This window comes from Prinia subflava, chromosome 5 (genome assembly GCF_021018805.1).
Source record: "Prinia subflava isolate CZ2003 ecotype Zambia chromosome 5, Cam_Psub_1.2, whole genome shotgun sequence".
NCBI classification, from domain to species: Eukaryota; Metazoa; Chordata; class Aves; order Passeriformes; family Cisticolidae; genus Prinia; species Prinia subflava.
The window spans coordinates 3,030,748-3,044,360 of NC_086251.1; the positions used below are offsets into that span (position 1 = coordinate 3,030,748).

Below are 13,613 nucleotides of genomic sequence, written 5' to 3' on the forward strand. Positions count from 1 at the left end.
AGAGTTACTAGAAATGAAATATCCAGGATGTGAGTGTTCCAATTTCTGCTTTTTTTAACTGCAGCTGAACATGTTATCAAAGGGGAAAGCATGAAATCACCAGTTCAGTGTCACAGCCAAAAGCAAAGCAATTAAAATACAATTTATACTGAGTGATGAGGCAGGACTTGAGGTTGCAGGTAAGGAATATTTTTGTGGTCAGCTGTTGGATTCCCCCCTCCCTCTCTTACTTATTTCACCTCAGGTTATGCCTGAGGAAGGCAGTGCTGCTGCACTCTCCAACCAGAAATGCCTCTTTTAGTGACTGGTGCTATAAATCACACCTGATTATCACATTTGCTTGGGTGAGAGAGGCATCTTGCACTTTTCAGTTATGTCAATTAGGATTGTGTTTGTAGGGAAAAATATTTATAATAGCTAAAATTAGGTGGTTTTATTCTGCTGATGTTTCATTGTTTATTGTTACATTACAGATGAAATTAAATTTAAAAGGCACAAACAATAAGACGAGGTTGCATAGCAAGGATGTGGAACACAAAAATGTGTTTAGCAGGGCTCTGAGGGATCCTGGGAAAGGAACTGTTCTGCAAGGATCCCTCATTTCTTTATCTGTATTTGATATTTGTCTCTGCTCCTCAGTGGAACCTGATGAGCAGGGAATACTCTGGGCCCCTGAAATGAACCCAGTGAATGCTCTGTGGTGTGGAACCCCTGGTTTGAGGTGTGTGGCAGTGAGGAGGGGCTGCCAGCTCAGCAGTGGATGAGTCTGCCCCTTCAGGGTTCCCTCAGGGATTTTCCAGCAGGGCTGGGCAGGGGAACAGGCTGTGAGGGAAACAGCAGAATAATGAATTGTTGGAAAGATGTGGAGAGAAGAGTGAGGAAAATGAAGGCCATGAATAGAGGAGATGGGGCACAGTTGGTGTTTGCAGCACGGGACAAGGTTGTTCTGTTCCCTGTGTACTGCACAAACAGTCCTGGAGTGAAAAAACACTGCAGTGCGAAGTTGTGGAGTATGAATTTGATAAGACTTTTATTGCTAACATGTTATCTGTCTCATTTATTATAACAAGGTACACCTAAAATCATTCTACAATACTAGACCAGGAGTTGTCCAGGGGCTGTAGGTTTTTTGAGACATGATAAAGACACCACCCCAAAAAACCTCCCTGCAGTTTTATAAGCATTTAATTTTCTCAGAGAGCTGCAGCATCCTTCAAAATGCCACAGTGGAATGTTGCTGTGGGCACAGGGATTCTGGATCAATGGCATGGGCAGCCCTGTACAATTGATCATTTGGGGATGGCTCCTGTGTGTGTGTGAAGGAGGCAGCCAGTCCATGTGGCAGGGTGTCTGCAGAGGGGACAAACTGGGTGAGAGCACTGGGCAAAAATAGAGAGTGAGAATGGTGGGTGGTGGCATGAGGCACGTGCTGATGGAGTGAGATATTTAATAGAATTACCCTCAGTGTAATGGCATGAGGAAAGAATTGCTCATTTTGGTACAGTAATCCATTGTTCAACCCCAGCCATGAGTGAAATCAGATGGAGGGACTGGAGAAGGGAAGGTGTGAGCTGAATGGGAATGGACAGAGTTATTTCAGTGTGTGGTACTGCTTGGCGAATGCAGGTAAATGGGAGATGAGAGAAAAACAGCATTTCCCTCACCTCTTCCCTTCACCCTCCCTGTGTTTAAGCATCCTCTGGTATCTCTCAGAGGGCTTGGAAAGATTAAAAAGTGACAAGAACTGAGGAGGTGAATTTGTTACAGAGCTCTTGCATTCCTTTGTGGATAGCAGAATTTATTTCATCAGTGCTTGCTGAGACCTGGAGTTTCTTTCCTTAGTAAATCAAAGCCCAGGCCAGCCTGGCTTTGGGAGTACACTGATGCAGTGAAGTAGGAGCAGTCCTTGCAGGGAGCAGAGCTGTTTTCCTGGCAATGAGGGGATGAATTTGCTTTGATTTCTAATGGCAGTGATGTATTTGTGAGCAGTGGCAGCAGAACCTTTCATTTGTAGGGGACTCCTGTAATGGGAACTCCTCCAGCTGCGCAAGGAGTAGTTGGATTCAGGAAGAATTCTTGTGCATGAAGAGCCATTGAGGAAGAGAGATGGTGAAAGAGGGGCACTGAGGGAGAGCAGTGCCAAGGGAGGGCAGTGCAGTTGGATTTATTGTTATATAGAACCCTGCCCCCTTCATTCCCTGGAGGAATGTGGGGAGGTTTCTATGCTGGGCTCCAGCCAGGGGAAGCAAAGTGCTGCAGTTAGTGTGGGGCTTGTAGGGCCAGCCCCAGTTTATATAGGATTTATAGGGCCAGCCCCAGGGTGTGTGGGATTTATAGGGCCAGCCCCAGTTTATATGGGATTGTAGGGCCAGCCCCATTTTATATGGGATTATAGGGCCAGTCCCAGTGTGTGTGGGGTGATCTCCACTGCAGTTCAGCTGCTCTGGCTTTATCCCACAAGTTCCATCCAGTCTCAGGATGGTTTGGGCTGGCAGGGGCCCTACAGAGCCCCTATTTCCAGCCCCTGCCATGGACAGGACCCTCCCAAGGGAACACTCCCAGGGTTGGGGCTGCTCTGGCCATGCTGCTCGTGCTTCCCCACCCTCACATGAAGAATTTCTTCCCAGTGGCTGATCTAACCCACCCCTGCCAGTGCACAGTGTGACTGTTCAGGGGTGATCTGCATGTGAGTGTGTGCTTTACAATATGGATTTGTTGAGTTGTTTAACCTGATGGTTGTGCAGTGTCCATCCCTGGAGGGGCAGTTAAACAGGCAGAGAACAGATTTGGGATATTGATATCCTGTCCTGACCATAACGTGGGTGTATTAATGTAAAGCACTTTGATGCTGTGCCCAGAGGAGGAGGCTGCCCCATTTTAATGATGCTCTAAAAGTCACAGTGATAATACTGCTGATATTATTCTATTGAGAGTGGTTTTACTGCCTTTGGATTCCAGGTGATGCTGCCCCAGCCCTCATTTATGAAGGCATTTTTCACCAGTCAGTTCTCTAATGACATCGGGGTAATATTTCTCAGCCTTGCTGACAGGGACTTTTCTCTTTGGCTTCTCTGCTCTCGTTCTGGGCTCTTTCCCTGGCCCTGAGTGGCAGCAGCTCATCCCCAGGGCAGAGCTGTGCTGTGCCCTGCCCTGGAGGAGGTGAATTGCTGCCAGGGAAGCAGGCACACAGTTTTAGGGCTGCCCTGAACGTTTGGTGCCAAGAATTCATCCCCTGCTCAGGCAGCTGGGGAGGCTGAGCTGCTGCCAGCTCCTGGGAGCTGCTGGCTGCTGTGTCTGGGGTTTTGTGGCCCCTGAGGGTTCTGGGGCACAGTTTGGGACCCCAGGCCGTGGTAAAGGTAAAAACCAGGTGTGGGGTGTGTGAGATGGGTGAGAAAGGAGACAGGCAGGGAAGGGTGGAAAGGAAAAACAGAAAGGAAAGAGGAGCTGAAGTGAGTTGGACAGGGGAAAGGAGATGAGAGCAGGAGAGGACAGGATCAGGGAGAATTTGGAGAGCAGGTCAATCTAATGAAGGAGGAGCAGCTGAGGCAGTGCAGTGAAAATGGCACCTGTGCATTTTGCATAGCATAAGGTGGCCAGAATTGTAGGACCTGTCTCATGCTCCACTACTGCTGTGCTCTGCTGTTCTGGAAACTTCACTGATGGGATTCCATCATCTTGTGAACATACTGTAAGATCTGACATGACTTAAATAGTAACACTGTTTGATTTCACGTTTTTAAACATCCTGGTTATGTAGCCCAGGGTCCAGTAAAATTCAAGTGAATGCAAGAACTGATGTGAATAAAAAGAGAGGAGGGGAATCCTCCCCCATATTAATAATCATGAATTAGACATCAGAGCTTTGTTCAAAGCCAGGATTTCCCCCTGGTTTTGATTTTCTGCCTTTGCTTCTTTACAGAGTTATTGAAAATTCTAATTGAGTTTGGTAAGTCTAGTCCCCAGCTGGAAAGTGAGTAAGTGGGAGACAGTTGCCAATGGAGTAATTGATTCTGATAAAAATCCCTAATCTCTGAGTGCTCTGGAACACCTCATAGCTTGCTTCATTTTGTTTTGGTTTGTATGTTACTGTCTTTGAGCAGTTAAAGTGAAGATGAAGCCCCAAACAAGAGGTGATGACACTCCTGATGTGTAAAGGGATTATTGTTGAGTGCAGGGACGAGTGGTGTACAATTGCAGAGGCAGAGAGGGCTTTGTTTCACAATTGTTCCCTCGTGGTTATTACAGGATAACAGTTTAAAAAACAACAGCTCCATTTCACCTTGGGCTGAATGGACAAAACCCCTTTGCCATTAATAGCTCCAGTGCCTTCTTTAGAGCTGAAATGATTTTGGTTAGATGTGACTGATTGGAGAGGACAAACAGCCAAGAGCTGCTCTGGCTGAGGTCTGGTGTCCCACTGTGGTCTTTAAACATGACAGATGTTTAGTGACAGGACTCTGAGGCAGGCATGAGCAGAGTTCAGAGCTCTGGACAGTTTGTGAAGTTCATGTGCAGGTGAGAAATCCTCTTTCCTTGGCCTGGGTTAAGCCCATCTGTGTTGCCTTCCCTCCCCCTGGGCTGGTGTGAGGTGTCCCTGTCAGGGCTGAGCAGGCAGCTCCCCTGAGCTCCTGTCCTTGTGTCTGAGCCCAGGGCACTCCCAGCCCTGCTGGGTGCCCTGGCCCAGCCCAGGAGAGCTGTCCTGTGTCACTGTGCCTTGGTTCAGGGCACTCCTGGCTGCAGGGAGAGCAGGGGGTGGCTGAGGGGCTGTGGGGTGTGAGCAGGGCTGTGAGGGGAGCTCTGTGCTGGGGATGAGCCCTGTCCCTGTGGCTGCTGAGGAGACTCCTGAGCCCAGGGGGTGCCAGTCCCTGCCCAGGCCTGGCACAGCAGTCCCTGCTGGAAGCTGAGCTCAGGCCTGGCACAGCAGTCCCTGCTGGAAGCTGAGCCCAGGCCTGGCACAGCAGTCCCTGCTGGAAGCTGAGCCCAGGCCTGGCACAGCAGTCCCTGCTGGAAGCTGAGCCCAGGCCTGGCACAGCAGTCCCTGCTGGAAGCTGAGCCCAGGACTGGCACAGCAGTCCCTGCTGGAAGCTGAGCCCAGGGGGTGCCAGTCCCTGCCCAGGCCTGGCACAGCAGTCCCTGCTGGAAGCTGAGCCCAGGGGGTGCCAGTCCCTGCCCAGGCCTGGCACAGCAGTCCCTGCTGGAAGCTGAGCCCAGGCCTGGCACAGCAGTCCCTGCTGGAAGCTGAGCCCAGGGGGTGCCAGTCCCTGCCCAGGCCTGGCACAGCAGTCCCTGCTGGAAGCTGAGCCCAGGGGGTGCCAGTCCCTGCCCAGGCCTGGCACAGCAGTCCCTGCTGGAAGCTGAGGCCCCCCCAGTGTCTCTGTGGCTGCACGGGGGGGGCTGGTGCAGGTGGGGCTGGTGATACCTGCGGGATGATTGCACTGTGTCAGGTCTCATTGTAAAGACCATAAGTACACCTTCGTAAAAGAAAAACAAACTGCTGCACCAGCCTGGAGAGAAGCATAAATCATGTGTTTTTGTCATCTCCAAAGACCACGGGAAGATGAACTTTAATATTTCAAATGTGACGAGCAATCCATACACATGAATCACAATTTGAGTTCATTACAGCTGAGCTGATGGATACCACTGTGTGCTTTATGGTTTTACTCTAACAACATTAAGTGAAAACCCAAAGCTTTTTGTGATGAATACCTCACCTTTTACAAGTATTTGTAGCACTGTGGTCCAGAGCAAGAGATTTAGTGTTGCCCTCCAGGCTTTAATAAGAAAATTCTGCTGCTAGTTTTGAGCTCTCAGTATTATTCTCTCTAAAGAAAATGCAGGTAATAGTAGCAGGCTAATACTGCAAAGGTAAAAGAAAATCTCAAATGCTGAAAGGATTTATGGAAAATGTAACCCTTAAAGATTGAAAAGACAGTTAAATAAATAAACCAAGTTTGAAGAGATGGATTTTTAAAAAAATGTCTGCTTCCTTTGTTAGGCCCAGGCTTTTTCTTCCTGGGCTCTGGAACTTCTGCAGCAACCCAGTGCCAGTTTTTGTCAATTCTTCTATTTATAGTCAAGGCACCACTTGAACTCCTAAGTCTCCTTTTGAGATATTCTCTCATGGCAGTGTTTTCATATAGATGGTGAATTTTCTTTTTATCTCTGGCTATTCTCATATTTTTGGTTACAGCAATGTGGGCCTTTCTTGCAATGAATCAAAGTTCAAGTTCCTTCACCTCTGAGACTTTTAATCCTCTCCTTTCCCCTTGGGGGAATAAAGAGAAGTGTAGTGAGGCAGCTGGAGATAAAGGGCAGTGCATAAGGTTAATTTTGGAGCGAATTGGTCGCTGGTTTGACGTTGTTGCTTTCTTTGCAGACATCTTCTCATTCCTTTTCTTTTTATGCTAGAAAATTATTAGATATGCAGGAGCAGAACCCCTCAAAGCCACGCTCCAAAAGCCCATTAAAAATTGTCTGCAGGCAGATCAGTGTGAGCACACGTCAGCACCTGAGTGTTTCCCAAGGGCTCCAGCCCTCAGTGCTGTGATAACAAGACAGGTGGGAGGATTTTTCCTGGCTTTTATCTTTCATATATTGCTGCTCCTGACTCTTTAAAATTCACTTCATCAAGTGGCCCTGCAACTGAAACAACAGAAATGCAGGAGTGAGGTAGTTTAAGGTGTCTGCAGTGGTACACAAAGTGTTTTGCCTCCAGGCCATCATTCCTGATTCATCCCAAGCTGGCAGCAGTCAGAACTCGCTGCCAGCTGAGAGCTGTTTGCTGGGCAGCAGGAGGAGATGGAGCTGGTGGCTCCTGCTGGACAGATGTCAGTGATGGAGGAGTGTGAGTGCAGCTGGCAGTGTTTCATTTCCAGAGCCTGGAAAATGGGGCTGTGTCTCAACTGCAGCTGCTGCAGTTCAGGGAGGTTAAACAAGAGACCTGATTTAGGTGACCAAGAACTCAGCATGTGAACTCCTGCCCTCATTCTGGGGCTGAATGCTGATGTTTTGGTGCTCATCACTTGCTGTGTGTCTTGGTTTGGAAAGACAGGTGTCTGCCTGGGAAAACCTGGAGCTTGCCTTGGAATGGAGAATGTAAACCCCCTCCCTCTGAATTATGATGATTTGAAATTAAGGGGCTTTCAGTCAAGGAGATGGGAATAGGAATAACAGTCCTTCACTAGGAATAGAAAAAATACAAATATAGTAGTACAAAAAGCAAACAAACAAAAGAAAAAACCCTGACAGAGTCAGAGGAGCATGATCTGACTCCCTGTTGTTCAGGGTGTTGGCAGCAGTGCAGTCCAGCCTCCTGCAGTGCCAGATGTGGCTCTGCTGGAGCAGAGATGATTCTGGAGCAGGGGCAGTTTCCTCTGAAGGTGCAGTGGGGTAAGATGGGTCCTGCCTTCCTCTGGGAATGCAGTGCACACAGGCTGTGCTGGGCTCTGAATGCCAGGGTTTATCCATGTGGGAATGCAGTGCACACAGGCTGTGCTGGGTTCTGAATCCCAGGGTTTATCCAGGTGGGAATGCAGTGCACACAGGCTGTGCTGGTGTTACAAATCCCAGGTTTTATCCAGGTGGGAATGCAGTGCACACAGGCTGTGCTGGGCTCTGAATGCCAGGGTTTATCCAGGTGGGAATGCAGTGCACACAGGCTGTGCTGGGTTCTGAATCCCAGGGTTTATCCAGGTGGGAATGCAGTGCACACAGGCTGTGCTGGGTTCTGAATGCCAGGGTTTATCCAGGTGGGAATGCAGTGCACACAGGCTGTGCTGGGCTCTGAATGCCAGGGTTTATCCAGGTGGGAATGCAGTGCACACAGGCTGTGCTGGGCTCTGAATGCCAGGGTTTATCCAGGTGGGAATGCAGTGCACACAGGCTGTGCTGGGCTCTGAATGCCAGGGTTTATCCAGGTGGGAATGCAGTGCACACAGGCTGTGCTGGTGTTACAAATCCCAGGTTTTATCCAGGTGGGAATGCAGTGCACACAGGCTGTGCTGGGCTCTGAATGCCAGGGTTTATCCATGTGGGAATGCAGTGCACACAGGCTGTGCTGGGCTCTGAATGCCAGGGTTTATCCAGGTGGGAATGCAGTGCACACAGGCTGTGCTGGTGTTACAAATCCCAGGTTTTATCCAGGTGGGAATGCAGTGCACACAGGCTGTGCTGGGCTCTGAATGCCAGGGTTTATCCAGGTGGGAATGCAGTGCACACAGGCTGTGCTGGGTTCTGAATCCCAGGGTTTATCCAGGTGGGAATGCAGTGCACACAGGCTGTGCTGGGTTCTGAATGCCAGGGTTTATCCAGGTGGGAATGCAGTGCACACAGGCTGTGCTGGGCTCTGAATGCCAGGGTTTATCCAGGTGGGAATGCAGTGCACACAGGCTGTGCTGGGCTCTGAATGCCAGGGTTTATCCAGGTGGGAATGCAGTGCACACAGGCTGTGCTGGGCTCTGAATGCCAGGGTTTATCCAGGTGGGAATGCAGTGCACACAGGCTGTGCTGGTGTTACAAATCCCAGGTTTTATCCAGGTGGGAATGCAGTGCACACAGGCTGTGCTGGGCTCTGAATGCCAGGGTTTATCCATGTGGGAATGCAGTGCACACAGGCTGTGCTGGGCTCTGAATGCCAGGGTTTATCCAGGTGGGAATGCTGGGCTCCTCCCCTGGGTGGAGCATCTCCCATGGATGATGGAATTGTATCAGCCCTGCAGTGAGCCTCCATGGCCCATGGACAGCAGAGATCTCCTGGAGGGAGGCTGGGTCCTGGAAGGGATAAAGAACACTGTCCCAGCTGGCTTTAACAGCTGGACATGAACAGAACACACCCACTCCTTCCCCCTTGGAGTTATGAGGAATGGGTCATGGAAGAGATAAAGAAAAACAAACCCCTCCCCAGCTGGTTTCACGAGATGGGAGTAGAACACCTCTTGCTCTGAGCCCTGACACTGTTTCCATGAGCTCTGTGTGCAGGGGAAGGGAGACTGAGGTGTCTGTGCCGAGGGGTGTGACGGGACGCTGCCCCGTGGGGTGACCAAATCCCTGCACCCACGAGCCAAGGAGGGTCCTGAGCTGTGTGGACAATTGACACCTTGGCAGAGTGTGAGCAATCAATAACTGAATGAAAATAGTGGGGGAAATGTCTCTGATTAATCTTTCTTGGTGTTGGATGTATGGAACACTAGAATTAATATCTTGAAAACCAGGAATTACTTCATGTAAAATCTGTGCTGCTGAGGAAAAAATAAAGAAAACTCTTCACTATAATGTCTGGTTTTGTGGAAAAGGAAGGGAGGAGATTTTACAGTTTACAGTCGCACAGAGCTTTGAGGTACTTAAACAGGCAAGTAATGATGGGTTTGAGTCACTATTGTGAAAACAGTTTTGGGTTTGGGATTTGCAGCAGCAATAGAGATTGCTTAAGCAGAGACAGGAGGTCAAGTTTTTGCTGCTCCTCAATGATGTTTGTTTTGGCTTTGGCATGATGCAAACCATCAAATGGGCTGAGGTGGCTGGTTCAGTCCTGTGCCTGTGTGACACGTGGAGGTGGCACAGGGCCCTGGGCAGTGACTCCTGCAGCAGCACCGTGTGCCCAGGGCCAGGGCATGGCCAGAGCCCTGGGGTGGGTCTGGAGGTGTGGAGAGCTCCCTGCTCCACTGGGCAGAGCCATCTGCTCCTGCCCTGTCCTGGCAAACCCTGCGTGGCATTTCTGACCAGCCCTGCAGCTGGCACAGTGCTGGATGGAGTCACTGTGCCTGCAGGAGTCAGGATTTTCAGTACTGCACACTTGGGCACCCTTTCGTGTGTTTGGAAACTGCATCAGGTTTTGGTTTTTAGACTTGCAAAAAGACCCCAAATACATGTGTTACTCTTCCAGAATTAAAAGAAGAAATAATGTTTCATGAAGACCAGTGGGAAGGAGCATATTGCTATGATATGAGCTCTATTTTAAGGAATATTTTTTGCTGGATTTGCCTTGTTTTGCAGTAGTAGTGTTTAAGCAGGTTGTCTTTGGTGCGGTCAGTGGGATTTCTGTTGTGTGAGGCCACGTTCCTCCTCTGGCCGTGTCTGACTGTCCCTCCCTGCTGGCTCTCCCTGCAGACATTGATGAGTGTGCTGCCCAGCTGCACTACTGCCACGCCAACACCGTGTGCGTGAACCTGCCCGGCTCCTACCGCTGCGACTGCGCTGCAGGCCACGTCCGCGTGGACGACTTCTCCTGCACAGGTGGGTGGGAGCGGCCCTGGCAGTGCCAGGCTGGGCTGGCAGCACTGCCCCAGGGACACTGCACGGACCTGGGGCCATGGGTGACTTCTCCTGCACAGGTGGGTGGGAGCGGCCCTGGCAGTGCCAGGCTGGGCTGGCAGCACCACCCCAGGGACACTGCACGGGCCTGGGGCCGTGGGTGACTTCTCCTGCACAGGTGGGTGGGAGTGGCCCTGGCAGTGCCAGGCTGGGCTGGCAGCACCACCCCAGGGACACTGCACGGGCCTGGGGCCGTGGGGAAGGGATCAGAATTGAGAGACAGCACTGGGACTGTGGGTGTGGGGTGTGAATACGAGTGTGTGATAGCACAGAGTGGAAAACTCAGAGTTTAAGGGTTTAGAATACAGTAATATATCCATAAAGCAAGATGGAGGTTTTAGGGCAGAGGCCAGTCCTTCTTTTTCACCTACTCCTCCACGGGTCTGGGTCGAGTTTTGTAATTGGGTAGAAAAGTCCTCATTGCAGGCCATGGGTGGTTGGGCATTGGGTTAAAAGTAAAAATAATTTAGGTGTCATTTTTTAATTGGACAGTTTATCCTTTAAAAGCTTGTAGAGAGAGAAATAGGGCTCCATTTTTAGTTTGTTAGGTAGAAGTGCTGTAGCACTCACAGCTTGTGAGACTGTAATGCAGATAAGAATTAACAAACATCTGAGTCAGAACATGAAACACCATCTCGAGCATCTAATCCCAGTCCTGGCAAAAAGAGGATAAAGGCAACAGGTGAGCTCCCAGGTACAGCAGCAGCCCTGTCACACTCCGTGTCTGCTGTGTGTGCCCTGCCTTCTGTCCCATCCCAAATGCCACACAGCAGCTACCCATGGCCAGGATAAAATTCAGGCACAAGTAGGGTGGCATTGTTAGGGTGCTCATGACATACAGAGTTAAAACATACAAGTTCAGAAGGTTCTTTATTATGGCTCCAAGCTGTCTTTTATACAGCTTTTACAAACCGCAATGGAACTTCTAACTGGTTAATGGCTTTGTTGTTAATTATTCTATTGGTTAGTAAAAGGTGTTGCACTTGTCCATCAGATCAAGTTTCCCATGTCTATAGAGCAAGACCAATGCTGTTATTGCCTAATTTGGCAGAGTCCCATGTAAGAGTTTTCTCGATCACAAGGCTTTGCTTTTCAGATTGAACAGCGAAGTCTGCATTTGGTTTCAATGTGTTGCTTTCTGGGGTTGATCAAATCACAAGTCTTGTCTATTGTTTGTGTTCCCAGGAAGCAGAGAAGCTGCTGTAGTTCCTTTCCTTCATTTTTCAGTACCAGTTTACACTTTGCACATGTATGTGTTTTCCTTGTCACCACACCAAGAATAAAGGTGGTTACTTCCTAATTGGCTTGATTTCCATGAAAGAGCCATGTAACAAAAAACTTTCCTTTGACACTCTACCGGTTGATGTTTCTCATGTCTATAGAGCAAGACCAAAGCTATTACTGACTAATTTACTAAGTTTCCATGAAAGAGCACTGTAACATAAAGCTGTGCTTTTCAGAGTGAACAGTGATCTCTGGTTTTGGTTTCTATGTCTTGCTTTCTGGAGTCGATCAAAACACAAGTCATGTTAGTCATTTTTGCTACCAACCAGCAGAGAAGCTGCTGCAGACACTTTCCTGCAATTTGCAGTACCGGTTTACACTTTGCACATGTATGTGTTTTCCATGTCAGCAGAACAAGAATAAAAGTGTTACTTCCAAAAATGCTTGATTTCTATGAAAGACCTATGTAACATAAAGGTTTGCTTTTCCGAGTGTTCAGTGAACTCTGGTTTTGGTTTCTATGGCTTCCATTCTGGAGTTAATCAAAACACAAGTCTTGTTAGTTGTATGTGTTGCAACCAACAGAGAAGCTGCTGAAGACACTTTCCTGCCTTTTGCAGTACCGGTTTACACTTTGCACATGTATGTGTTTTGCTTGTCACCAGACCAAGCATAAAGGTGGGTACTTCCTAATTTGCTTGATTTCCATGAAAGAGCCATGTAACCGAAAACTTTCCTTTGATACTATACCCGTTGATGTTTCTCATGTCTATAGAGCAAAACCAAAGCTGTTACTGCTTATTTGCTAAGTTTCAAAGAAAGAGCACTGTAACATAACGCTTTGCTTTTCCAAGTGAACAGTGATCTCTGCTTTTGCTTTCTATGTCTTGCGTTCTGGAGTTGATCGAAACACAAGTCATGTTAGTTGTTTGTGCTGCCAACCAGCAGAGAAGCTGCTGCAGACACTCTCTTGCCTTATCCATTACTGGCTTATACACTGCACCGGTTGGTGTCTTTCATGTCCATAGAAGGAGAACTAAAGCTGCTACTGACTAATTTCCTAAGTTTCCATGATAGAGCTCTGTAACATAAAGCTTTGCTTTTCAGAATGAACAGTGATCTCTGGTTTTGGTTTCTATGTCTTGTTTTCTGGAGTTGATCAAAACACAAGTCGTGTTAGTCATTTTTGCTACCAACCAGCAGAGAAGCTGCTGCAGACACTTTCCTGCCTTTTCCAGTACCGGTTTACACTTTGCACATGTATATGTTTTCCTTGTCACCAGACCAAGAATAAAAGTGGGTACTTCCTATTTGGCTTGATTTCCATGAAAGAGCTATGTAACAAAGAACTTTGATTTGAACCTCTACCGGTTGATGTTTCTCATGTCTATAGAGCAAGACCAAAGCTGTTACTGCCTAATTTGTTAAATTTCCATGAAAGAGCACTGTAACATAAAGCTTTGCTTTTCCGAGTGAACAGTGATCTCTGCTTTTGGTTTCTATGGCTTGCTTTCTGGAGTTGATGAAAACACAAGTCATGTTAGTTCTTTGTGCTGCCAATCCGCAGAGAAGCTGCTGCAGACACTCTCTTGCCTTATCCATTACTGGCTTTTACACTGCACCTTTGGTGTCTTTCATGTCCATAGAAGAAGAACTAAAGCTGTTACTGCCTAATTTACTAAGTTTCTGTGATAGAGCTATGTAACATAAAGATTTGCTTTTCCGAGTGAACAGTGATCTCTGCTTTTGGTTTCTATGGTTTGCTTTCTGGAGTTGATCAAAACACAAGTCTTGTTAGTTGCTTGTGTTGCCAACCAGCAGAGAAGTTGCTGCAGACACTTTTTTACCTTATCCATTACTTGTTCTTTTGTTTTTTTTTTTTTTTTACCTGATCCATTACTTAGATCTGCTACTTTGCACCAGTTAGTGTTTCCCATGTCTATAGAGCAAGACCAATGCTGTAATTGCCTAATTTGGCAGAGTTCCATGTAAGAGCTTTCTCGATCACAAGGCTTTCCTTTTCAGATTGAACAGTGAAGTCTGCATTTGGTTTCAATGTGTTGCTTTCTGGGGTTGAT

The 13,613-nt window shown here is 48.2% G+C and overlaps 1 protein-coding gene across 1 annotated transcript in view; it reads left to right on the forward strand.

The window, feature by feature from the left end:
• LOC134550629 (protein kinase C-binding protein NELL1-like) overlaps nt 1-13,613 on the forward strand; it is a 619,611-nt gene that overhangs the window by 61,570 nt on the left and 544,428 nt on the right. The window contains exon 5 of the mRNA XM_063397360.1: nt 10,108-10,233. Within this exon, the coding sequence (XP_063253430.1) occupies nt 10,108-10,233 (126 nt within the window). The remainder of the gene's footprint in view (nt 1-10,107; nt 10,234-13,613) is intronic.